A 26,314-nucleotide genomic window follows, 5' to 3' on the forward strand; every position below is an offset into this window, starting at 1 on the left:
CCCTCCGCTGCCCCACACCTCTCTGCTCTCACACAGAGAGCAGGCTGTGTGAATACACCGCAGAAGGTGGCTGTCTACAAGCCAGGAAGTGAAGTTTCACCAGAAACCAACCCTAATGATGGCACCTTGAGGCTTCTAGCCTCCAGCACTGTGAGAATAAAAATTTTTTGTTGTTTAAGCCACCAAGTTGTGGTATTTGCTATGGCAGCCTGAGCTGATGAATACAGACAGGAACAGTTCCTCATTCTTCAGGTCTTGCTTTAAATATCCATTCAATCATTTAACAAAGGTCTCTGTCAGACACTGTTCTAGGAGCTCTATGTACAGTAATTCATTCAATCATTTACTCAGGGAAACCTCTGAAACAATGTCATGTTTCCTGATTTCGAAACACCTTGGTATTCTTCAGAAATCACAGATTCATGGAAGTCTTTCATCCATTCATTCAACAAATATTATTGAGCACCTATTACATACCATGCACTGTTGCAGACCCTTGGGATATGTAAGTGAACAAAATAGACACAAATCCTTACCCCCATGAATGTTCTCTGCTTCCATAATCATTCACAGTTTCTGGCACATAGCAAATGCTTAAGAAATGCTTGTGGGGGGCTTCCCTGGTAGCGCAGTGGTTGAGACTCCGCCTGCCGATGCAGGGGACACGGGTTCGTGCCCCAGTCTGGGAGGATCCCACATACCGCGGAGGGGCTGGGCCCGTGAGCCATGGCCGCTGAGCTTGCGCGTCCGGAGCCTGTGCTCCACAACAGGAGAGGCCACAGCGGTGAGAGGCCCGCGTACCACAAAAAAAAAAAAACAACAACTTGTGGAATGAATTACTGAATCAGGATTTGAATCTAGGGTCCCTTGGATCTCTCTCTGCCAATGGCAGGATCCTTTACCATATTATGTCACTGCTACAGAGAGCCGCCCACAAAGGGACCCGGGGTTGGGGACACCATGAAGGCAGGGAATTCACCCATCCATTCATTCGTTTATTCAGTCAACAAACATATATCAGGGCTGGATCTTGTGTCCAGCAGAGCAGTAGAACTTGTCCAAAGTCACAGAGCTGTGTTTTCAAGGTCACAGAGCTAAGAGCAGAATCTAGTGGAGTGATCCCACCTATGCTTTTTTTCCTGCAGTATCTTTCTCAGTTTGAAAGTATAGGGGAGAAGTTGACAGAATGGTAGGAAGTGAAGCAAAGCATCAGCACAAAGACTTCATTCATTCATCCATTTAGGAACATGCATTGGGCACTCATTCTTCCAGGCTCTGTGCCAGGGGAAAACAAACTGCATGAGATGCTATCCTTGCCCTCTGGGAGGGTGCCCACAGCCCAGGCTCAGAGACACAGAAATGCGGGAGAATTCTAAATCCAAGTAGGGACAACCTCATAAATTTCTCTTAGGAACCCTCAGTTGGATGAGGAGAAACAATTCCTGCCCCAGGGGAGACCCTTTCTGGTGATGAATACATTGTTGTTCTTTTTTTAATTAAAATGTTAACATTGAGGTATAGTTGATTTACAATATTACATAAGTTTCAGGTGCACAACATAGTGATTCACAGTTTTGGGTTTTTGTTTTTGTTTTGTTTTTTGGCCGCGTGGAGCAACGTGCAGGACCTTAGTTCCCCGAACAAGGATCAAGCCCATGCCCCCTGCAGTGGGAGCATGGAGTCTTAACCACTGGACTGCCAGGGAAGTCCCTGATTCACAGTTTTTAGTGAATACATAGCTTTTGTTCCAGGAAGACCCCCTTCTGCTGAGGGGGACTCCGCAAGTCCCAGTCAGTTAGGGGGCACAGTTCTTGGTTTCAGGGAATTCCCAGGTTGCCCCAGCTCTTGCTGTGGGAGAAGATTTCAGTCTGGTGGGGGATGAACAGAGCCCGTCCTCTGGGAGCTCCCAGTCTGATGGGAGACAGAGGCTGAATATAGCCACTCCATACAGATGGGGAGGAACCACAGAAGATGTGCAGAGTGGAACAAAGAAACAATCCACTTCCACCAAAGTGAGATAGCAAGTCCATGGGTCTTTCTGTAAAGCAAGGACATTTTCAACAGATGGAAGGGGTAGGGGAGTTGTGGCCAAGGGGAAGAGGGGAAGGAACATTCCTCCTTCTTCTTCCCTCCTCCCTCCAGAAGGGCATTTCTGGATGTCTCCAGTTGGTCTGGGACCTGGGCAGCTGCTCTGTGTGTCCAAGTCTGCCAGCCCCTCAGCTGTCACTCTGCTCCCAAAATAGCAGTGGTGGGGGGGAGGGGAGAGGAGGTTGTTTATCTGAGATGGAGGTGGGTAAGCGGCATTAGAGCCATGCCGAGGGAGGGAGGGTGTGCTGGGGGGGTTCCCGTCCCTCTGGATCTTTCTCTCACTCTTTGGGGTATGAGTGCCTGTGCCCCCAGGACTGCCCCTGAGTGGGGTGCTGGGGCAGAGGTTAGTCAGAACCTCCACGTGGTAATGACTGTCCAGTCTGGGGAGGGGGAGGGCCCTGAGTATCAGTGACAGACTCCAGGGGCACCTGCCCCTGTGGCCAAATATGGTCTGGAGCCACTAGCAGGGCTGATAAAGTCTCCTGGGTGGGGGCTAGGAGGGGCAGACTGACGCTGGCTGGGGGTTCACACGCACCAGAGCAGCACCCCGGGGAGGACAGACCGAGAACACTGTCCTTGTGAGAAAGTGAGCTGGCCTGGAGGGTTCCTTGGACTGGGGAGGGAGAAGGGGGACCCAGAAATTTTAAGGCCTGCAGTGAGAATTCAGGCCCTTGGTGTGTCTAGCTGGGAGGGAGAGAGAGGGGGGAGCAGGGATTTTTTTTTTTAAATTTTATATTGGAGTAGAGTTGGTTAACAATGTTGCCTTAGCTTCAGGTGTACAGCAAAGTGATTCAGTTCTGCATATACATGTATCTATTCTTTTTCAGATTCTTTTCCCATTTAGGTTGTTACATAATATTGAGCAGAGTTCCCTAGGAACAGGGTCTCTGAGACCCCTCTCAACTCGGGCCACACTCTGAGCAAATGCTGTGATGTCCTTCTGGGCAAAGGATTCGCGGGTGCTCCGGGTGGGTCTGTTGCAGGCAGCATCCTCACCTCCCATCCTGGTCGATGGGGCACCTGGTGCTCCAGACCTCAGGCCAGGAGCCCAGCCCCGGGTCTGGAGGGAGGGGACGGCCAGACAGAGCTCATCCTGTCCCCACAGATGGCCGAGGCAGAAGCAGTGCAGCTGAAGGAGGAGGGCAACCGGCATTTCCAGCGCCAGGACTACAAGGCCGCAGCAAAGAGCTATAGCCAAGCCCTGAAGCTGACCAAGGATAAGGCCCTCCTGGCCACGCTCTATCGGAACCGGGCAGCCTGTGGCCTGAAAACGGTCTGGGATGAAGAGGGGCAGGGAGCTGAGGGCCAGGGCTAGGATGCAGGGGTATGGAGGCAGCCCCCTCATCCTGACGGGCACGCCTATCAACCCAGCCCTCTCACTGGACCCCTCAGGTTGGAGAAGGGTGCCTCCCACTGCTTTCTGGTACCCATTGCCTGACCCAGTCCTCTGGGAGACAGAAATTCATCCATGGAGATAGTTCTCATCCCGCGGGAAGCAGCCTCATGGGAAGTGGCATCATGACAGGGGCCTTTCATAGGTTATTTCGTGGCATTTCAACCGCAGACCATGAGGTTGCTGCTGCTTCCATGCCCATATTGCAGATAACAAACTCAAGACTCAGAGGAGGGCTCAGTAACTTCCCCAAGATCTCCAGGTAGTTAGTAGCAGAGCTGGGTTCAAACCCGAGTTTGCCTGATGCCAAAGTTCGTCCACTATTCCATACCCAGTGAGGGGCGCTCCCCTGGCCTCTGACAGTGGCAGCTGCCAGCGAGCCCTCTCTCCTCGCCTCGGGGACCCTCCCTGGCTGTCACTGTGTCGGGCCCACATTAACCAAGTTTCCTCCTTCCCCGTTTCTCAGGAGAGCTATGTTCAGGCGGCTTCAGATGCCTCGAGAGGTGAGCCCCCCTCACTCGGGCCTTGCCCTCCTTCCCTCCCCTTCTGCATCTCTGTTTAGTCTAAGATGCTCTCGACACTCGCAGGGATGACCGATTGTATAAACGCCATCCTGGGCATTGTAGGTGGGGCTTCAGATGTACCATCCTTATGTGAAAGGAGAGCTCCAGAAAAGCCATCCCTAAGTCACGTTTTTACATGTTAAATATGCTGGGGCAGCTTCTTTGCTTAGAAGGTTGCTTCCAGAAATCCTTTTGTCACGGTAAAGACACAGCCAGTTTGTTGGAAGTTTGGATATGTTCATATGGGATGGCGGGGGGAGAGGGCTGGTTCCCATAACCAGGGCATCAGCCTGGTCCACTCTGTGGGGACCGGGCTTCCTGAGGGGAAGACGGAGGCACTATTTCATTCCACAGACACTAGGAGGAATAAACATACGTCAACGCTGGCCATGGAGTGCCTCAACTTCTGAGAGAACTTAGGCTTAAGAGCACGATCAAAATGGGAACACTTCTCCTGGCTGCATTTTTAGGGTTATAATATGCAGAATGAAGGGGATTCTCCTCTGCATAGGTCCGTGTTGGGGTTTGATTTGGTCACTTTTTTTAAGGAGAAACAGAGATAGTCTGGAGTGAGTTCAGAAGGGAGGGACCCAGCTGGAAAGGGGAATGGAAACACGTCCTGTGAAGAGCAGGGAAGTGGCAATATTTAGCTCAGAGAAGGAACTCCCAGGTAGGACAGGGAGCTGCCTTCAAATACCTAAAAGGCTGTCACAAGGAAGAAGGATTGGATTTCATGTCACGTGTTCCAGGGCTAGACTCAAGACAAAAGGGCAAAGTTACAGGAAGATATGTTTCAGGTGGGAGGAGGGAAGGGCTCTCCAAAGGAGCTGTCTGCCTTGAGAAGGAAGGAGCTCCCGGACTGCTGGAGGTATGCAAGCACCAGCTGGATGAGCCTTTGGCAGGGATCACTGAGCCGAGACTGGAGAGTCAGGAATTAGACAAGATGACCCTTAAGCTCCCTTCCAACCCTGAGACTGTAATTCTTACCACCTCCCTAACAAAGGGGAGGCTTGGACCAGATAGTCTACATGGATGCATACTCTCCAAGGAAGGCACAGAAGCCCTGCAGTTGGGGGCAGCGGTGGGGGAGGGGAAGGTGGTCTGTAGCCCGGCCCCCTGAGGCCTTGCCTGTCCCCCTTGCTAGCCATCGACATCAACTCCTCGGACATCAAGGCTCTGTATCGGCGATGCCAGGCACTGGAGCACCTGGGGAAGTTGGCCCAGGCCTTCAAGGATGTGCAATGCTGTGCCACCCTGGAGCCACGGAACCAAAACTTCCAGGAGATGCTGAGGAGGCTCAACACCAGCATCCAGGAGAAGGTGAGCCGGACCCCTGCGCATAAGCCTTGGCTGCCTCTCCCCATTCCTAGTAGGGACCAGTTAGAGGAGTGGGACATCAGGCAGGGCTGGCCTACCTCCACATCCTTGGATGAGTGATCAGAGATGCTGTGATGCTTGTTCGAGGGTGCAAGCCAGCCAGGACTAGAACATCAATCTTTTAAATTCCAGATGGAGGCTTTTTAAAAAACTGCAACTCAGTATGTCTGCACCATGATCTTCCTCTCTGGGGGGACAAAGGCAGCCAGGAGAAACCTAGGACCTGGGGGAAGGGCATTGCTGGGGAATGGAGGACAGCCAGGAACCAGTAGGAACAGGGAATCTTTTCTAGGAAAGTGGAGTGGGGTCGGGAGAACTTGGACCAGAGATGAGGAATCCTGCACCCTAATACTGGCTTAGCTACCGATTTTCTGAGGGACCCCTTGGGGTGTTGCTTTCCCCACTGTAAGAGCGGGAAGGTAACTGATCACGCAGCTCCTTGCTCCAAGACACAGTAACTTCTTTGTGCCTGGGGCAGTCCCATGGTGGGACCATGTCGTACTGTCCAGAGTGCAGACTCAAAGGCTGAGAAAATACAGACTAAGGAGTGATGGAAATAGGTGGCACTGTAGACCAGCAGAAAAAAGCAGTGGGAGGTGCAGACGGAGCTGGCAAGATGGGGGATGATGGATCTGTTAGGTTGCTTTATGAAAGCTTCAGAGCACTGGGGTTGGGAGAGTGAGGGATGAGACATTCAAAAATAACGGTTTTAATTTGCTTGAAAAGGTACTTAGAAACGGCTTCAGGTTTCCGATCCTGGAGATATATTTCTGTTTTAGCCTGTATATATTTTTTAAATTTTATTTTATTTATTTATTTTTGGCTGCGTTGGGTCTTTGTTGCTGCACGCGGGCTTTCTCTTGTTGTGGCGAGCAGGGGCTACTCTTCATTGCAGTGCGCGGGCTTCTCACTGCGGTGGCTTCTCTTGTTGCAGAGCATGGGCTCTAGGTGCATGGGCTTCAGCAGTTGTGGCTCACGGGCTCTAGAGCGCAGGCTCAGTAGTTGTGGTGCACAGGCTTAGTTGATCCGCGCCATGTGGGATCTTCCCGGACCAGGGCTTGACCCCCGTGTCGCCTGCATTGGCAGGCGGATTCTCAACCATTGCACCACCAGGGAAGCCCTTTAGCCCATATTAAAATGTCTAATAGCTAATTGTTTACTAGACTTCAAAACTGGGGTGATGATCCTTTGCCTTCCAAGACTTGTGAAGACCAAATGGGATGGCGAATATAACCAGACTGTCAGCTTTGTGGGGCAAGGACTTGACTTTGTTCTCCATTCTATACAGTGTCTGACTCGTAGTAGTTGTTCAGTAAATGTTTGTTGAATGAATGAATGATGGAGGGAGACAGGAAGCTATTAATTGAGATGAACTTTATGTGGAGCCAACTGGAATGACGGGGACCCCTGCCTGCTTTCTTCCCCACTCCCTCCTCTCTCCTCAGCTCCGTGTGCAGTTCTCCACAGACTCGAGGGTACAGAAGATGTTTGAGATTCTCCTGGATGGAAACAGTAAAGCTGATAAGCTGGAGAAGGTGGGTGCTGGGCCGGCAGCGGGTGGTCTTGGGACCTGCCAGGTAACTGCGCTTCCACTACAGACTCTGCTCCTGTGTCTGGGCGGTAATGTTGCCGTCAGGTTGCAGGCCAGGGAGGAGGCTCCTTGGAGAAACTAAACAAAATTGATTTTGATATTTTAAAACATTGCATTAAATACAAATTTATTAAATGCATTGCATTTACAAATTTATTAAACTTATTTACATATTACATACAAATTAATTAAATTTATTAAATGCATTGCATTTATCTTGATTACAGAGGTTTTTGGTGCCCCGTAAATTTTGCACCCAAGGTGTCTTTCTTGCCTCACCCTACTTTTGGCCCCGAGAAACAATGACACATTAAAATAATGTTTTATTCCATTTCAAATCATTGCAACAAGTTATTCTGAAATATGAAAATCTTTATTCAGAATACCATCCTCTTAGCCAAATTTGCTGCATTTTTAAAATGTTCCTAGGGACTTCCCTAGTGGTCCAGTAGTTAAGACTGTGCTCCCAATGCAAGGTGCCTGGGTTCAATCCCTGGACAGGGAACTAGATCCCACATGCGTGCCACAACTAAAAGAGTTCGCATGCCACAACTAAGGAGCCCATGTGCCTCAACTAAGACCTGGTGCAACCAAATAAATTAATTAAATAAATAAATTTAAAAAAATAAAATGTTTCTAGTCCTTCAGAGGAAAAAAAAAAAGAATATTTGAATATGTATAAGAACTTGGCAGACAACGCCTGGGGAATTTTTGTTAGTTTAATGGTCAGTAAGTCCATATAATATGCAGCTATCTTTTATAGCAAACTCTTATGAGGACTTAAGTTGTTATAGATGAAAGTAGTTCGAAAAGTACAAAGTCCTTGACTGACAGAGCGATGATGGTTCAGCTCATGCTTGCCTGGGATTCTCTAATCAGCCTCCCTACCTATTTGTCTACCTCCTCCTTTTCCTGCCTCATGAGTTCTTTGCCCAACCCCAGGGTCTCAGGGCCTGTTCAAGGCCTCCTCTCCAGATCTGGGGCCTTTTAAGGAATTTCGATCCTCAGTTGGTTGCCTGTGGTTAAGGAGGGCCGACTGTACTATGCCATTTTATATAAGGGACTTGAGCATACGTGGATTTTGTTATCCGTGGGGGTCCTGGAAAAAATCCCCTGTGGATACTGAGGGATGACTGTATATATATCCTCAAGGAGGAAGGCTTTAGGGTAGGAAGACACTTGAAAACCCAGCTCAACTGTCTATTTTTACAGATAGGAATCTGGGGCCCAGAGAGGTGCTATGACTTGCCCAAGGTCACACAGCTAGCATGTGGCAGAATCAGCACTCAAACCCAGGGCTTTCAAATCCCATCTTGTGCTCTCTCTGCCCACAACCTTCAACCTTCCTGAGAACCCCCTGCAACTTCAGATCTCCCTAAACAGATAAACGAACAAACAATGCCAAAACCATATTCGAAGAACATTTTTTTTTTTTTTTTTTCAGTACGCGGGCCTCTCACTGCTGTGGCCTCTCGCAGCATGTGGGATCCTCCTGGGCTGGGGCATGAACCCGTGTCCCCTGCATTGGCAGGCGGACTCTCAACCACTGCGCCACTAGGGAAGCCCTGAAGAACATTTTTCATGGAAAAATAATTTCCCATGTGAAATCACTTCACTTCTGTTAGAAGATAAACTGAGACATATAAAAATTCTAAGAATTTATTTGAGCAAAATCTGTTTGAATTGGGCAGCGCGAAAACAGAAGTGGTTGGGGTACTCCACCGACAGGAGCTAGGAAAAAGACGTTTATAGAAAACAGGTGGAAGCAAAACAAGGGAATTATTTGACTGGCTATAGTTGAAGCAGTTGCATTATTTGGGAAAGGCTTGTTAGCTGTTTGTGACTGGTCATCCTTAAGGTTCGATTTCTTAAACTTGAGGCAATACAGGGTTAGGTTTTGCTTTGTTTTGTGTTTTTTTAAATTGAATTATAGTTGATTTGCAATGTTGTGTTAATTTCTGCTGTACAGACAAGTGTGGTTTGGGTTTGCTTACTTAGTTGCTTAGGCATTGAAGCCACCTCCTTGTTTAATTAATTTAACATTTCCCTACCTTTTTAAAGTCCTTATCCACAAGCATATATACACAGGTTTATTTCACCATAAGTGCAATCAGAGTGAACCTGTGATTCTGTTTCTGCTTACCAATGTTTTTTCCAAGCTTCTTCTGAGTCTTTTCATTTATGACTTTAATGGCTGCAATATATTTCATCCAGTTGGTCTTTATTGCAAGTTACTCTGTTTCTTGTTTTGAATTATATTCTTGGGCTATGTTCCCACGAGTAGGATTATAGGGCAAAAGAATATAAAGATGTTTTGAAGACCTAGTCCTTGCACCAGCCCCTGCACTTGGCTCATGGCCAAGGCCTTCCCTCATGACCTTCATTGTTTCCTCCCTCCTTCAGGCAGCCAACAACCTCATTGTTCTCAGCCGTGAGGAAGCAGGGGCCGAGAGGATCTTCCAGAACAACGGTGTGGCCCTGTTGCGGCAGCTTTTGGACACTAAGAGGGCTGAGCTGATGTTGGCTGCAGTACGGACCCTGTCGGGCATGTGTAGTGGCCACCGAGCTAGGGTGAGGGCAGGGCCAGGGTTCATGGCACGGAGGGCTGCTGGTCTGAGGACCTGGCATTGACCTGTGGGCAGGGCGTGGCTGGCATGGATAGACCCTGATACAACGTCTAAAGTGTCTCCCCTCAACCTTGGTTGTATGGCCCCAGATTCAACAGAGATTGATCCTTTTATTTTTTCTTTGAGCTGGGAATGGGTCTGACTAAACAAAGATAAGTTTCTTGAAAGTGGTTTATGCGGAAGAGCTGAATGCAAAGGTTGATAGTTTACAGTTTTTCATATTAACTCTTCAAAACCCAGTGTGCGTTTTACCTCACAAGCACATCTCAATGTGAACTCGCTGCATTACACGTGTTCAATGCCTCCCCTGTGGCGAGTGGCTACTGTATTGGATGGAGCAGCTCTACACCTCTGGAAAGGGGCATGGCTTGTGTCAAGGGCCTTCCCAGGCCACGGGTCCCATGAGGCATTGGCTGCCTGATCTTCTGTCCCTCCTGCACGGGGCAGCTATCACTCACTCCCTAACCTGCATGGCAGCTGGAAGGGGAGGGCAGACAGCTGACTGTGCTCCTTGCTGGGGGCGTCTAGGCCACAGCGATTCTCCACGCAGTCCGGATAGACCGAATCTGCAGCCTCATGGCCGTGGAGAATGAAGAGCTGCCTCTGACCGTCTGCAACCTGCTCCAGGCCATCATCGACGCTCTGTCTGGGGAGGACAAGCGAGAGCATCGAGGGAAGGAAGAGGCCCTGGTTCTGGGTAGGAAACAGTTTTCAGCCTTGGTTCACGGGGGTGGAGGCAAGGAAGTGTCAGTTACCACCTTAGACTGGGCGTTCCATGCATGTGGAGGTGGCCTGGTTATATTTTTACATTTATTTTCTGATGATAAAAGTAACAGAGGCACAGCTGCATAATTTACAACAGCTAAAAGGTGGAAGCATCCCAAGTGTCTATCGACGGATGAATGGAGAAACAAAATGTGGTGTCCATCTATACAGTGGAGTATTCTTTGGCCTTAAAAAGGCAGGAAATTCTGACACATGCTACAACATGGAGAAACCTCGAGGACATTATGTTAAGTGAAATAAGCCAGTCACAACAAGACAAATACTGTATGATTCCATGTATATGTGATTTCGAAAACAGTCAAACTCATAGAAACGGAAAGTAGAATGATGGTTACCAGGGGCGGGGGAGGAGGAAATAAGGAATTGTTTGATGGGATAGAGTTTCAGTTTTGCAAGGTGAAAAAAAGTTCTGTGGATGGATTGTGGTGCTGGTTGCACAACGCTGTTTATGTGCTTAATGCCACTGAACTGCATACTTTAAAACAGTTAAAATGGTAAATTTTATTTTATGCATGTTTTACAACAATTTTTATAAGTAACAGGGGCTTATGGAGAAATGTGGAAAATTTTAGAAATATGTAAAGATGAAAAAAATCCCAACAACCTGTAATCACCCCTCCAGATAACCACTACTATCACTGCCATGTGTATCCTTCCAGTCTTTTTTCTATAAAGTATTTTATTTATTTTTAAATTAATTATTTTCTGGGCCTGCATTGGGTCTTCATTGCTGTGCAAGGGCTTTCTCTAGTTGCTGCGAGCGGGGGCTACTCTTCATTGCGGTGCGTGGGCTTCTTATTGCGGTGGCTTCTCTTGTTGCGGAGCACGGGCTCTAGGCGTGCGGGCTTCAGTAGTTGTGGCTCACGGGCTCTAGAGCACAGGCTCAGTAGTTGTGGTGCACGGGCTTAGTTGCTCCGTGGCATGTGGGATCTGCCCGGACCAGGGATCGAACCTGCATCCCCTGCATTGGCAGGCAGATTCTTAACCACTGCGCCACCAGGGAAGTCCCCCTTCCAGTCTTTCTTCTATCCCTCCATATAAATATCTATTTAATAAAGTTGGGATTCAGCTATGGATATTTTTGTGTTTTTCTCCTTTCTGAGCATTATATTACTATTGCATACCGTTTAATATTCTTAAAGAGGATTCCTTTTTACTTGAATAATTATTAATTTAACATTTGTCTCATTCCTGCATATATGCACATACAAACTCAGGCTTCTTCCTGTATATCCAGGTCCTAGACATCATTTTACAACTTCCTGCTCTGGCTGGGAAGGTCACAGAGGCAGGTTCACTCATAGAAAGCTTGATCTTAAATAATTTCATTACATGCCATTGTATGGATATATCATAACTCATCAATCAGCTCTATATTGTTGGAGATTTAGATTGCCTTTAATTTCATACTTATAAAAAACACTTCGGTAGCTATTCTTAACATAAACCTATATTTGCATTTGTAATTATTTTCTTGGAACAAATTCCTAGAAATGGGAGTACTAAGTTAAATGCTATGAACATAACTAAAGGTCTTTCACTACCTTACTTTCGAACTCCTTTTGAGAGGGTGCATCAGTTTTTACTCTCACCAAGTGATGATAAGAGTTCCAGCCTCAAATCATTCTCACCAGATTCAAATACTATCATTCTTAAAGATATTTTCCTATTCAGTAGGTAATAATTATCTGTTTGAATTTTTAAAATTTACGAATTAGACATTATTTTTCCTTATCCTTATTAGCCATTTGGATTTCTTTGTCTTCAAATGGTTTGTTCATGTTGTTATCTATTTCCTCTGTTGGAGTATCAGTGTTTTTCTTATTGATTCCTAAGAGCTCTTTGTGTATTAGTAATTAACCTGCTTGGAGTCTTGAATTCTTGATGTGGTTCTGACTTACTATGGTAAGGATCCTTTTCTGCACTAGAATTATTGGAGGGTCCAACATGGCTTCACTCGGATGGCTGGTGGTTAACTGGAGATGCTGGCCAGGGTATCTTGGTTTTACTCCTTGTAGCCTCTCTGGTGGGCAGCTTGGGTGTCTATGTAACATGGTGGCTGCATTTTGAATGGACAAGCCCCAATGTGTAAGTGCTTTTTAAGCCTCTGAGTGTGCTGTAAGGTCACATGAGCAATCCAGGGCCAGTGTGGGAGGGGACTCCCCAAGAGAATGAATACTGAGAGGTGTGGTTCATTGGGGGCCATGATTTCCTCCGGAGGGAGTGAGCTGTTGGACATCTCTGCTGAATAATTCTTCCATATATTGATTTCAAATCTGTCCCCTTGTAATCCCACTCACTTCTGGTCCCAGTTCTGCCCTGTGGAACCTCACAGAATAAGTCTGTTATCTCACGCTCATGACATACTTTTATCTGAAGACAAGCTATCATGTACATTTGTGTCTTTCCTTCACCAGTTAGCCCCATTCCTTCATCATTTATTTATATGACATGGCTTGGAGATCTTTCCTTTTCTACTTGCCTGCCTGCTTGCCTTTGGGCTACAATCTAGAATGAGGACAAAAATCTCCAAGTTCCAGAGAGTTCAGACCGCAAAAGCAGGAGGAGGCATTTGCCTTTAAGATCCCCAGTGGGCAGGGAAGACCTGGCATCCCAGGCAAATGCTTGAATTTCAGGCTCCCAGCATGTCTGAATCTGCGGGGAGTAAAATGTCTATAAAGGAGTGTCAATTTCCTTTCTGGAAAACAGTTTATTAAATCAGTGTATTAAAAACTGCACGAAGCACCTTTGGATCCCTGCCCATCGTTGCCTGGGAGTGAAGAACTTTCTAAGAACCAGACTGTTCAAGAATGGAATGGGCTGCCATAGAAGTCGGTGTTCAGAGCGGCTGGAGGACCCCTTGGGGGTGTTGTCTAGAGATCTCCCTCCCTTTTTTGGAGTGAGATACTATACTCTCCTGGGAAATTCCAAAATCTGGGAAGCAGTAGATTCAATATTTCCAGAGTCCTTCCAGAAGCCTCTGCCATCCCTGGTCCTATATACCTGAGACACCCTGGTCCTCTCTATTTACCCCTGTCCTCTCCTTCCTCAGACACTAAGAAGGACCTGAAGCAGATCACCAACCACCTGCTTGACATGCTGGTCAGTAAGAAGGTGTCTGGCCAGGGCAGGGATCAGGCCCTGAACCTGCTCAATAAGAACGTCCCCAGGAAGGACCTCGCCATTCACGACAACTCACGTACCATCTATGTGGTGGATAACGGTGAGGAGGTGGGAGGGTCTGGGGCTCATGCCAGCCTTTCCAGTGGGCACCAGGGTACCAGGCAACCAGCAGAAGGTGGAAGGGGTGCAGCTCTTGTCTGGGAGAAGTCTTCATTTCCAACTGAAAAGCCAGGAAAAGTCATTAGCATATTAGGATCCACCAGTGGGCTGGTGAAGGCATAGGTGCAGGCTCTGAATTCAGGGCCTGAACACACCCAGAACACACTCAAAAACATCTGGGTGGAGTTTCCTGACAAGCGAGGCAAGTGCCAAAAAAACCCAAACAAGACTCCACCAACAAGGGGTAACGTTCCTGAAGTCTCAGGATGGCAAAATACAGGCCTTCCAGAGGGAGAAATGGCACCTGTGTACGTTATACAAAGTCCAGTAACAATGTGCCAGGAGATAGTCACTAAATTTGTCAGCTCCAGGGCATCACCCCTCTCCTAAATCACCTTGTTCAACTGTTCAAGAATCATACCTGTGGCTTTATGATCGGCTGTGATAAATTCTCCCACAGGTATAATGACATATAGACCAGACCTTGTTCTAAAAGGTTCAAGTCAGCTTATAGCAGCTTTACCTTTATTCTGTTTTGATACAGCACTTCCCCTGTTTGGTTTCCACAGATCTCAGCAAAGTTCATGTGTAAGTGCTTAGACTTGAACAAATTACTCTAGTGCTTTAACCCTCCCCCTCTCAACACCCTCCCCCCCATCCCAGTTTGGTCTTCTCTCATGTATTACAAAGCCTGGGCATTGACAATTGACTTTTCTCTGCGCTAGGATTTAGGCCCAACCACACGGTTGATAGGATGGGGGTGGGATGGGGAGCAGTATCTGAAAACTGGGCTGAAGACTTGGGTAGGGGAGCCACCAGGCAGGGTAGGGGAACCACCAGGATGTCAAGCCTGAAGTAAGTTTTTGGGTTCAGGGAGGGGCAGACATGGACAAGGAGGAGGTCCAGAGTGTTCTAGCAAAAGAGAATGAGATGCTCAAGGCAAGGGCAGAGTGGAAGGGAAGGGTAGGGGGTGAGGCTGGGGAGGTAGAGCAGGTGCTTTTGATGAAGGCCTTTGACAGCCAGGCTGGGGGCTTTGCGTTGGTTCATCAGGCCCCTTCCAATGACTCTCCAGCCCTCCTAGTGCTTTTGTGTGTGTGTTAAAATACACAGCACAAAATTTACTGCCAGGCACTTTTATTTTCGATCTTTACTTTTTTTTTTTTTTTGCGGTACGCGGGTCTCTCACTGTTGTGGCCTCTCCCGTTGCGGAGCACAGGCTCCGGACGCGCAGGCCCAGCGGCCATGGCTTACGGGCCCAGCTGCTCCGCGGCATGTGGGATCTTCCTGGACTGGGGCACGAACCCGTGTCCCCTGCATCGGCAGGCGGACTCTCAACCACTGCGCCACCGGGGAAGCCCGATCTTTACATTTTTAAAATTAATTTTTATTGGAATATAGTTGCTTTACAATGTTGTGTTAGTTTCTGCTGTACAGCAAAATGAATCGGCTATGCATATACATGCAAAGCACTTTTGATTCCCTGCTACATCCAGAGTTTCATGCCTCCCAATGTTTACCTAGGATGTTTCCCCTCCCGTTTACCTGTCCCACCCAAGGTCTGACCAGCTCCTAGCCAACCTCTACAACCTGGCTCTGAAATCAAGCTATTGTCCCCGCAGCAGTGTAGTGTAACAGTTAACATCGTGGGCTTTGAAATCAGACATTGCTGGGAGAGGGTTGCTGCTATGTCACTTGCCAGTTATGTGATCCTGGGCAAGTTACTTGGCTTCTCCATGTCTTGGTTTTCTGCTCTGATCGATGGCGATAATGATTCATACTAACCAGTAGGGTCAATGTTAGGATTAAATGAGATAATGTATAGAAAGCTCTTGGCACATAGTAAGTGCTCCAAATAACTTGAAACTCTTGCTTTGTTGGAGTGAATCACACCATTTGCGGTGTCACTGTTCTGTCCTTATTTACACCTTGTTGTAATCTTTATACATCTGTCTTCCCTTCCCTGTATTGTGAGCTTTTTGATGTCAGGATTGTCTTTTATTTTGGTAGCCAGTACCTAAAAGGTGGTTGTTTATTCGTTCAATTATTCATTCATTTATTCAACAAATACTTAATGGTCGAATTAGCCTGGTGGGTAATAGGAAGCCACTGAAGTTTCTTCAACAGAAGAGAAGAGAAGGGATAATAACCATAAATAGTAAATGTTATATTTACTAAACAAATAATAAATATTTATTGAGTGTCATGATGTGCCTGGAATGGCACTAGGCAGTTTCCATACATTATCTCACTGAATCCTCAAACTCTATGAGGAAGGCAGTATTGTTCCCATTTTACAAAAAAAGAAACTGAAGCCTGGGGAAAAGAGAGCATAAAATAGCATTTGAGGAAGATTATACATCAACACACAGAATGTTAGCACTGGTAGAGTCCTCTGAGATCAAATAGTCCTGACTTTGTAAATGCTGAAAACAGAAGCCCATAGCGGGAGGCTAATTGCTCAGGTAGGGGCAGAGTCAGGGGTAGAACCTGGCTCTCTTGGCCCCATCCCAGTGCCCTTCACGTTGGATAAGCTACATGCTGCCTAAAGAGCTCTGGTGATAAAACAGGACTGAGCGAGAAGGAGCGTTTGTGAGGACAGAGCCCGGCAAGCATCTTACACTTGCTGCTGTCTGTCTTGCAGGCCTGAGGAAGATCCTGAAGGTAGTGGGGCAGGTTCCAGATCTGCCGTCCTGCTTGCCCCTGACTGACAACACCCGAATGCTGGCCTCTATCCTCATCAACAAGCTCTATGACGACCTGCGCTGTGACCCGGAGCGTGATCACTTCCGCAAGATCTGCGAGGAGTACATCACGTGAGTTTCCTGGAGGGTCGAGTAACTGCAAGTGTAGGACTGGTTGCTCTAAAGCCGGTAAAGAGGCAAGGCTGGTGGAAAGGAAAAGTTTGCTTTATTTCGGAAGCTGGAAACCTGGGGGTGGGAGGAGGGCATACGCCTGTCCAAAGGCTGACTCCCCCCACCGCCCCACCAGACAATCAGGGGGCAAGAACTTTCATAGACAGAGGGAGGGGGCTACAGGCAGAAACAGCACAGTCAGCTCTGACAGTCATCTTGAAATTAGTCATGCAGTGGTCGGATCAGTGTCATCTTGATTGTTTTAGGTACAGTTAGTCTTTAGTTCCAGGGTCAGTTTGTTCCCATTTCTTTGAGGCCAGTTCTCAGAACTGTGGCAGCTTATGTCACGGCTACAGCCTGGTCATCATGTAGTTAACTTCTTCCACCTGGTGAAGGTTTCAGTCTCTATAAGACAGCTAACAGGATACGGCTCGGAATATTATCTATAGCCCTTGAGGGGAACCAAAGGCCCTGGACTTTGCCTAATGACTATTTTTATTTGGTCTCCTTTGACTGCTTTCCTCTGTTTCTGCCTTTTCTCACTTCTCTGATTAAACTTGTTTGGCTAAATGTTTTCCACAGACAAAAGGCAGGTGGAAGACATGGTGGCGGAAGGACCATAGGGTCCTGCTCCGTTTCCGTCGGGCTCTGTATTAGTCATTGATGGCTGTGTAACACATTACCCCCAAATTTAGCAGCTTAAAACAAGAAGTATCATGTGTTATCTCACAATAGGACAGCAGTGTGGCCGAGAGTCAGCTGGGTAGTTCTGGCTTTGGGGCTTACAAATGACAGTCACATGTTGGCCTGGGCTGCCGTCATCCAAAGGCTGGACTGGGGCTGGAAGATCTGCTTCCAAGATGGCATGCTCAAGTGACTGGCACGTTGGTGCTGGCTCTTGGTGGGAGGCCACGGTTCCTCCCCATGTGGATCTCTCCTCATGGTAGCTGGCTTTCCCCCTCCTTTATTCCAATGATCCTCATACTTGGAAACTATTCAGATTTCTGGGACCGCCCCCCCCCCCCTCCACCCCATGACCCAGTAGTCTGGGCTGTGGCTCAGGAAGCTGCATGTTTAAAAATCACCAGGTGAGTCTTGGGAAGGTGAAGACCCTGCCTTCACTCTGCTTTCCTTTCTCTATTCCACGGGTTGGCAAACTTTTCCTGTAAAGGGCCAGAGAGTACGTTTAGGTTTTGTGGGACACGTAGGTCTCTATCACAATTTTTTTTTTTAAAAAAAACCTTTAAAATGTAAAAACTGTTCTCAGCTTCCTGGATTTGGGTCCCAGCGAAGTTGGCTCCATCCTATAGCTTCTCCTGATCCCGACTTTGTGTCACTTAAAGCTCCTCAGGGCTTCTCCAGTTTTTTTCGACCTCAGCTTCAGCATCCGGTAACTATCTCCCAGCCAGTCCCCGTTTGAACGAGGCCCCCTCCTGGTCAGCCTGTACATGCTGCCTCTGAGGTCACCTGACACTGAGTGGGTAGGGTCACCGCCTTCAACAAATGGTGCCTGAGGCTGCCACTCCCCTCCCCCCTCCAGGGAGGTGCTTCATTAGGGGCCGGGGGCTGGGTGGAGGTTCAGGCACCAGCTGGCATAAGGAACCAGTTTAAAGGGCAGACCCCAACTAATTATGCAAGGCTGGTTCCCCGGCACCGAGTGGGAAGACGATGAGGCACAGGACACGGATTCTCAGAGCTGGAGGGGTGCCCGGAGCTCCCAAGGCTGATCCCTCTCCCCCAGAGGGACTTGCCCAGTTACCCAGCCAGAGGCAGATGTGGGACCAGAGCCCAGGTCTCTGACTCTTGCTCCATGCTCTCTTCTTTCTTTTTTTTTTTTTTTTATGATATTTTCCTTAGCTTTTTTTTTTTTTAATTTATTTTATTTTTGGCTGCATTGGGTCTTCGTTGCTGCACATGGGCTTTCTCTAGTTGAGGCGAGCAGTGTGCGGGCTTCTCATTGCGGTGTGCGGGCAGTGTGTTGCAGTGTGTGGGCTTCTCATTGCGGTGGCTTCTCTTGTTGCGGAGCATGGGCTCTAGGCACGCGGGCTTCAGTAGTTGTGGCACGCGGGCTCAGTAGCTGTGGCTCGTGGGCTCTAGAGCACAGGCTCAGCAGCTGTGATGCACGGGCTTAGTTGCTCTGCGGCATGTGGGATCTTCTCGGGCCAGGGCTCAAACCCCTGTCCCCTGCACTGGCAGGCGGATTCGTAACCACTGCACCACCAGGGAAGCCCTGCTCTCTTCTTTCATTTATACACATCTGCATTTGCACTGTGCACATCTGCCCTGATTCCCCACATCAAATCAACCTGGGCAGATCATGGAAGGATCAGAAGGTGTGTCACCTCTGACGTCCTCATACAGAGATCCTTCTGTAGAGTAGATGATAGTAGATTTTGAAAGGAAGGCAGAAACTTCTGGCTCTTCTAGTCTACCCCTCACCCCCGACTCGTTAGGGGAAGGGACTGGACCAGACAGGGGATTGACTGGCTCAGGCTACATGATGACTCAGCTACATGGCAGAGTCAGGTCAAGCGGCAGGCATCCTGGTAGCCCTATTGTGCTGTGGTGGCTGCTGTCCTGTCCCACCAGACACCCCAGCTTCTGGGAAGCCTGTTGGCTGACAGCTCTCACCTGTCACCTCTTTTTGGGGACTTGCCTTGGCTGAGGACAGCTGTTCACCCTTCTCAGGGAAGCCAGCATCCAATGACTTGTCCCTCACCCCAACTTGGAACAACTTTGAAGGGTGTCTCGGCTCTGGAACTCTTTGCAAGCTGAGGCTTTGTCACGACCGCATCTCAGTCGTGCCTCCCTCCATCCAGGCCTGATTTCTTCCCTTTCCCAACAGGTGTTGATCCCAAGAGCTCTCCCAAATAAACTTCCTGAGTGTCAGTCCCCATCTGAGTGTGCTTCTTGAGGAACACATCTATTACTTCATTTATCCCCATCGTAACTCTGAGAAGTAGTAGTGCTATCCTCAGTTTCCAGATCAAGAAGCTGAGGCTCAGAGAGGTTCAGTGAATTGCCCCAGGTTACACAGCACATGAGTGGTGTATCTAGGATGCAAAAACAAATCTGTCTGTCCCCAAATCTCACACTCCTCCCATTACCCTTGGCCAGTTCTCTTGACCACGCTGGCCCTCTGTTTTAGGGGCAAGTTTGACCCCCAGGACATGGACAAGAATGTGATTGCCATCCAGACGGTGTCAGGGATCCTGCAGGGCCCCTTTGACCTGGGCAATCAGCTGCTGGGACTGAAAGGAGTTATGGAGATGATGGTGGCTCTGTGCGGCTCAGAGCGTGAAGCGGACCAGCTGGTGGCCGTGGAGGCCCTCATCCATGCTTCCACCAAGCTCAGCCGTGCCACATTCATCATCACCAACGGCGTGTCACTGCTCAAAGAGATCTACAAGACCACCAAAAACGAGAAGATCAAGATCCGCACACTGGTGGTGAGTGCGCTGGGTACCAGACACTGTGCCGGGCATCAGGGACACCAGAATGAATGAGACGTGGTCCCTGTCCTTGAGGAGACCATGCCCTAAGCACCCAGATCCACCCACAGGCCTCTGCAGATCAGGGTGATAAGCAGGAGGCTGTGAGAACGTGGATTCAGGATGGGGGACCCTGCCATGTAACCCTAACAATGATCTCCTCGATGCTTCTGAACGACAAACACTGATGAGCTTTTGTCCACCAAGTAGTTTCAGTGCAAACTCCAAAAACTCAGTTTGTTTCCTTAATCGGTTTCTATATAGCACCTTGTTTCCATTTTCATTTTATAGAAGTAACTTCCTTTTTCTTGACAGCAATTACAGTGAAGATTTGAGTCACTGATCTGTTTGTTTGTGGGGTTTTTTTTTGGTTCATATCAATTAAAAAAAAACTAATTTTAGCTTCTGCAGAGTCCAATTTTTCCTGGGTAAAAATCTGCACAGCTGAATCTGCCCCCCAACAAAAATATGATTTCACAGCCAGTTTTTGTGCCATACGTTTTATCGTTGTGGTTACAGATATGGTTAGTATTATCCTGTGCTGATTTTTCAAAATGACAAACACAAAACATCTACGTGGGCAAAATGGTGGGGGAAAAGGGTAAGTTGAAAACCTCCAGCTTTGTGGGCATCTACCCTAACCTGGAAGCCTCAGGGAAGGCATCTCAGAAAGGTGACGCCTGCCCTTAGTTCTGTAGGATGCAGACAGGTTTATCCAGGCAAAGAAAAGGGGCAAAGTGTTCCAGCCACAGGGACCCGTGTGAGCAAGGCCTCGTCCCCAGGCCTTGGTGTCTCTGATCCTACACATCTCCCCTTCTCCCCAGGGACTCTGTAAACTTGGCTCTGCTGGCGGCACAGACTATGGTCTCAGGCAGTTTGCAGAAGGGTCGACAGAGAAGCTGGCCAAACAGTGCCGCAAGTAAGGGGGTCCTATTTCCTCAAGCCCACCATCTCCTCTCAGGGATGTGCCCTAGTGGATGCCAGATCCTAAAAAGCCGCCCACCTGCTGCCCTGAATTGTTTCACTCTTGCCCCAGTCCCAGCACCCTTGCCTCCCCTCCCCCAGGTGGCTGTGCAACACGTCCACAGATACCCGGACCCGGCGATGGGCAGCGGAGGGCCTGGCCTACCTCACGCTGGACGCCGACGTGAAGGATGACTTTGTTCAGGACATCCCTGCCCTGCAGGCCATGTTGGAGCTGGCCAAGGCGAGTGTGGCCCTGGCCTCTGGCCTCAGGATCTGCTGGATTCAGGCTCACGGGGCTGTCCGCTGAGCGTGGGAAATTAGACACACAGTCCTCATCCTGACTCTACCCCCTACTCTTCCTGTAAACCTGGGTTGGTCATTTCCCTCTGTCTGGCCCTCATCTTTCATGACTGTAATATGGGCTCACAACTCTTCATGCCTTCCAGGCAGTGGGAGGATGAATAAGATGAGGGCATTTTTTTCCTGAGATCCCCCCTCCCCCCCCAGGGAGTTGAGGTTTTTGAGGGACCGAGGGGCAGTACCTGGCCTCTTCTGGGCCCCTCCCTCCTTCCCAGTCCCTCCCAGATGTCCTTCCTCCTCTGCTGGGCCACCTCCCCCCGCGCCCCCCTTCCCCCGCTCTTTGCCGCCACTAAAGGGTGGAAGTGTGGGAGGGAGTTTCCACCAAAGGGTGTCCAGCTCCCACCCTATCCCACCGCAGTCTGATGGAAAGCCTATGGGACTGGGCTTTTGAAAGGGGCACAAAGCAAAAAGTGCACTGAGAGGACTCCCGTTGGTGCTCTGAGGTGCTGCTGAGGGGAGCAGAGCCTGTGTGAGCAGAGCTGGTTCCTCTCCCTCGGGGCCACGCCAGCCACGCTCCTCCCAAACCAGCCTGCCTGTGAGGGAGCCTCTTGGAGGCAGTGGTTTGTTCTCAGGTTTCCTTGCTGCCTGTCCCCTCCTATCCCCCACCTCCTGCCTCCAGACCCCTGACAAGACCATCCTGTACTCGGTGGCCACCACCCTGGTGAACTGTACCAACAGCTACGACGTCAATGAGGTCATCCCAGAGCTGGTGCAGCTGGCCAAGTTCTCCAAGCAGCACGTGCCCGAGGAGCACCCCAAGGTGGGGAAGGGGATGGCCTGGAGGGGAGCTGTACCACCGGACCGCCAGAGAGGTGGGAAGGACAGTTAATGATGTTCAGGCGCCGTGCCTGTGTGTCTGGGAGGATTCGGTGGAAGAGGCAGAGAAATTGAAAAGGATCATGGTCAGTTTCTCCCACTAGGTGGCACTTGTGTTTTTCTTAGTGTTAATGTTCTGTGGAGGGGGAGGAGGAATCGACGATTTAAAGTCGGAGAAACCAAATGGAGCCAGGATGAACGTCTTCCAATTTATGTTGTTGATTTCATGGACATCTGACAGTTAGTTGTATTTCATGTCTTCCACATTTATACAAATTTTATTTTCTGGGATATCTGGATTTGGGGATATGGGTGCTAAGTACGAATAATGAGAAGCGGAGGAACGGGGGATCAGGGGCAGCCCAGGTGTCACAAATCCGCTTGGGACCCTTCCCACAATGATTCACTACACGCAACGGCATACTTTGTATGTGGTTTGTATATGAATATATATGCATTGTATTTCCAGCCAATAAAACATTTAGATTTTTAAAAAAATGACCAAAGTAATATAACCATGTTGCAAAACAAACACAAATGTGACAGTAGAGAAAAGAAAACAGCTACTTGCAATTACATCATCTCCCTCTGAGAACTATTTTGGTGTATTATATCACCTACCAGAGACTCTTTATTTCTGTGCGTTTTAAAAAAAATAGTTATAATCAGGGAACCTCCCTGGTGGTCCAGTGGCTAAGACTCTGTGCTCCCAATGCAGGGGACCCGGGTCCGACCCCTGGTCCTGGAACTAGATCCCACATGTTGCAACTAAGAGTTCGCATGTCAAAACTAGAGATCCTACGTGGCTCAACTAAGACCCAGCGCAGCCAAATAAATAAATAATTAATTACTTAAAAAAGAAAAAATAATAAAAATAGTTATAATCAGAATGTAGTTATTATTTTGTACCCAATTTGGGGAAAATGCTTTAGATGTTTTCCACACTGCTATGTCGTTCTCTGAATCATTTTTTAAAGCTGCATAGGATTTCGCGCAGGCAAGGGTGTAGAGCATGTTCTGCCGCCATGAAGTTCTAATGTGGCTTCTAGAGATTGCCTCTTCCCAGCCACCCTGAGGATTATCTGTAGAGACTATTCAACCCCGGGGCTGACCCAATCCACTGTTAGGTCAGCTTTATCTGTTCTCTCTCCCCTCCCACCTCTGTTTACCCACCCCACCCCCATGCATAGCCTAATGGAAAGCCAGCCTTCTGCAAGAAAGTAACATCTAGGTCATCTAGGGTTTTGGATGATCTTCCTTCTCTTTCGGGATTGATTTCCTTGCCATCTTTTCATCTCCCCAGGACAAGAAGGACTTTGTGGACATGCGGGTGAAGCGGCTTCTGAAGGCCGGTGTCATCTCAGTGCTGGCCTGCATGGTGAAAGCCGACAATGCCATCCTCACTGACCAGACCAAAGAGTTGCTGGCCAGGTACGGCTGCAGCAGTTCAGGGCTGGGGTCTGAGGGGCCTGGAGGCAGGAGGCTGGGTGGGGAGATAGAGATGGTGGGGGTGGGGAGTAAATGAGGGAATGAGCCATTAGGGGCCTGAAGAGGAGGCTGATGGGGATCAACACTGAAAAGTGACATGGCGGGCAGGTCATCACAGGGGCAACTTTGCATTGTGAGGAAAGAGGTCACTGTCCATTCTGGTGACCTGGTTCCCAGGCCCTGAAATGCCAAAGATGAAAGGCACAGTTTCTGTGCAGCCTGACGGGAGGCACACAGGCTCAGTTACCACACGACACGGCAGGTGCCATGATGGGGGACATACAGAGGGCTGGCTGGAGCATGAGCAGTGGCACCCAACTGGCCAGACTGGAGGGTAGGTGGGTAGGCAGCTAGAAAGGCCTCCTGGAAGATGTCACAACTCAGGGGAACCCTGAAGGAAAAAAAGGAGCCACTCAAATGCAGCAGAAGGAAGGGTTCCAGGCAGAGGGAACAGCGTATGCAAAGACCCTGAGGATGGAGGGAGAATGAGTGAATGAGGACGGGGTTCTCCAGGGATATGTCTGGAGCATGGAGTGCACAGGAGAGAGTGGTGCTAGATAAGACCAGAGAGGACGGCAAGGGCCAGAACATGGTGGTCCTGGGGTGCTTCCATGTGGAAGAGTTTCTCCTGGATGCTGGGCAGCAGGGAGCCATTTGGTATCTCCCTAAACAGGGATGGGGCCGCTGTTTGCAGCTACATCTGGCCTCACTTCCTCCTCAGCCACTTATGTCCATGGCAGTATCTTCCCAAGGTTAGTTCTGGGGCACGTGCTCACTGGCAGCACTTCCCAGAGTTTCACTGGGCCTGCTGATGCCTGGGAAGCGTGTGCTCATGCACTGAATGTCCTTTATCCTTGCTCTCCAGGGTATTCCTGGCACTGTGTGACAACCCAAAGGACCGAGGTACCATCGTGGCTCAAGGTGGTGGCAAGGTACATTGGGTGGGCTAAGGGGTCCTTGCCATCCTAGAAGGTGCTTCACTGGGGAGAAGCACACTTGTGTACGTGTGTGTAGGTCTGTGTGTGTGTCTCTCTGTGTGTATGTATGTGTATATGTGTCTATGTGTGTCTGTGTGTGTCTCTGTGTCTCTTCATTTGTGTATGTGTGTGTCTCTTTGTGTGTATTTGTGTGTGCACGTTCTTTGCCTGGCCCAAGAATAATGCACCCCCTGCCCCAACCCGACCTCTGGAATACAGTCATTAAGGTATCCGTGCTGTCAGTGCCTAAGTCTATGAAGTGTCATGGGATTTACTGTGGGATCCCATTTATCCTCCTTGTTACTGGAAGGAACCCTGGTGCAGATAGAGACCGTGGGCTTTGCTATAGAAGGCTTGTCATCGAGTCCTTGCTTGTCCCCTTTTTAGCTGTGCAACTTCAGGCAAATTACTTAATCTCCCTGAGTCACAGTTTCCTCGTCTGTAAAACAAGGGAGAACATCACACACTCACTTTGCAGAATGTCACAAGGATTAGAGAAAATACACTTAAGTGTTGGCTCATAGGAGGTGCTCAGTGAATGGCTGCTATTATGATTAGGTTTGACTTAGTCAGAAAGTAAAAAATGATTGATTTATTTTTCCAAAAGCCACATGAACGTACGGATGGGTGGGGAAGAGGGCGGGCGAAGATCTCCATGTGTGCTAGGAACCAAGGGGAGTGAATCCGTGATTAAGAATTTAACTGTTTTCCATGATGCTCAAGAGTTGACTCTATTACAGTCTTCCTGAACTTCTGATGGGACAGCAGTTGGAGAGGGACACTAGGGAGAGAGGCCTCTGTATATTTGTGACCGAGGGGTGACTGTGCCCTTTCTTGCAGGCCCTGATTCCCCTGGCTTTGGAGGGCACAGACGTGGGCAAGGTGAAGGCAGCCCATGCTCTAGCGAAGATCGCTGCAGTCTCCAATCCGGACATCGCCTTCCCTGGGGAGCGGGTGGGTGATGGGGGCAGTAGGGTGGCAGTGATGGGAGGAGTCTGCTCCCAGGGGCCTTTCCCCTTGCCACCCTACCCCTGGCCTGGGAGAGGGCGTGGTGCTGTCACAAAGAGGGCCATGAATTGGAGGTGCGTGGATCCCAGGCCTGGCTCTACCTCTGACGAATAAGGCCGTCCCCTTGGAAACTCAGTTATCTCACCTACGAAGTAAAGGAAATAATCCCACCCCTCAGGATCATTGTGAAGATTGAATCAGACAATGGGTGGGCACGTGCATTGGAAATTCTAGAGCTGGGCACCTGTAAATGACTGGGGGGACATGGTCTCCACCTGACCACTCCTTGACGCCTCCCCCCACAGGTGTACGAAGTAGTGCGGCCCCTTGTGAGTCTCCTCAACACACAGAGGGATGGGCTCCAGAACTATGAGGCTCTCCTAGGCCTCACCAACCTGTCTGAGCGGAGTGACAAACTCCGGTGAGTGGGGCATAGAGGGAGCAGGGGTGGAGAGAGGTGTCCCATGAAGTGTTGGTGGAAATGTCACAGGTACCGTGTGTGCTCTTCTCTGAGGACAGGCTCGAAGGCAGTGGGTAGAAACGACCGTGGGAAAGATTTGAACTAGCACTTGGAAAGACTACAGTGAATGTGCAAAGCCAAAGGAGACTGGAAAGGCATTTCCTTCTGAAGTAGTAGAAAAGATATCAG

The 26,314-nt window shown here is 49.0% G+C and overlaps 1 protein-coding gene and 1 long non-coding RNA gene across 5 annotated transcripts in view; one reads left to right on the forward strand and one right to left on the reverse strand.

Annotated features, from left to right (window-relative positions):
* The first annotated feature begins 2,515 nt into the window (after positions 1-2,515).
* Positions 2,516-26,314, forward strand: part of UNC45B (unc-45 myosin chaperone B) — a 30,133-nt gene continuing 6,334 nt past the window's right edge. The window contains exons 1-17 of one of the 4 annotated variants that reach the window (XM_067717030.1): positions 2,516-2,674; positions 3,194-3,361; positions 3,948-3,984; positions 5,189-5,364; positions 6,867-6,956; positions 9,416-9,583; positions 10,168-10,336; positions 13,478-13,648; positions 16,349-16,520; positions 19,708-20,008; positions 20,875-20,969; positions 21,116-21,257; positions 21,996-22,136; positions 23,496-23,623; positions 24,546-24,612; positions 25,498-25,611; positions 25,971-26,086. In XM_067717030.1, coding sequence (XP_067573131.1) covers positions 3,194-3,361; positions 3,948-3,984; positions 5,189-5,364; positions 6,867-6,956; positions 9,416-9,583; positions 10,168-10,336; positions 13,478-13,648; positions 16,349-16,520; positions 19,708-20,008; positions 20,875-20,969; positions 21,116-21,257; positions 21,996-22,136; positions 23,496-23,623; positions 24,546-24,612; positions 25,498-25,611; positions 25,971-26,086 — 2,255 coding nt within the window. In that variant the 5' untranslated portion in view covers positions 2,516-2,674. Of the gene's footprint in view, positions 2,675-2,937; positions 3,057-3,193; positions 3,362-3,401; positions 3,481-3,947; positions 3,985-5,188; positions 5,365-6,866; positions 6,957-9,415; positions 9,584-10,167; positions 10,337-13,477; positions 13,649-16,348; positions 16,521-19,707; positions 20,009-20,874; positions 20,970-21,115; positions 21,258-21,995; positions 22,137-23,495; positions 23,624-24,545; positions 24,613-25,497; positions 25,612-25,970; positions 26,087-26,314 lie in introns of those variants that run through there. The other 3 variants (XM_067717031.1, XM_067717029.1, XM_067717032.1) reach the window with 3 other exon arrangements.
* LOC137212899 (uncharacterized) lies at positions 6,779-16,354 on the reverse strand. Its single transcript, XR_010937690.1, has 2 exons — positions 13,629-16,354; positions 6,779-7,090 (listed from the first exon to the last, which is right to left on the reverse strand). It is a non-coding gene; the product is annotated as an uncharacterized lncRNA (long non-coding RNA).

This window comes from Pseudorca crassidens, chromosome 19 (assembly GCF_039906515.1).
Source record: "Pseudorca crassidens isolate mPseCra1 chromosome 19, mPseCra1.hap1, whole genome shotgun sequence".
NCBI lineage: Eukaryota > Metazoa > Chordata > Mammalia > Artiodactyla > Delphinidae > Pseudorca > Pseudorca crassidens.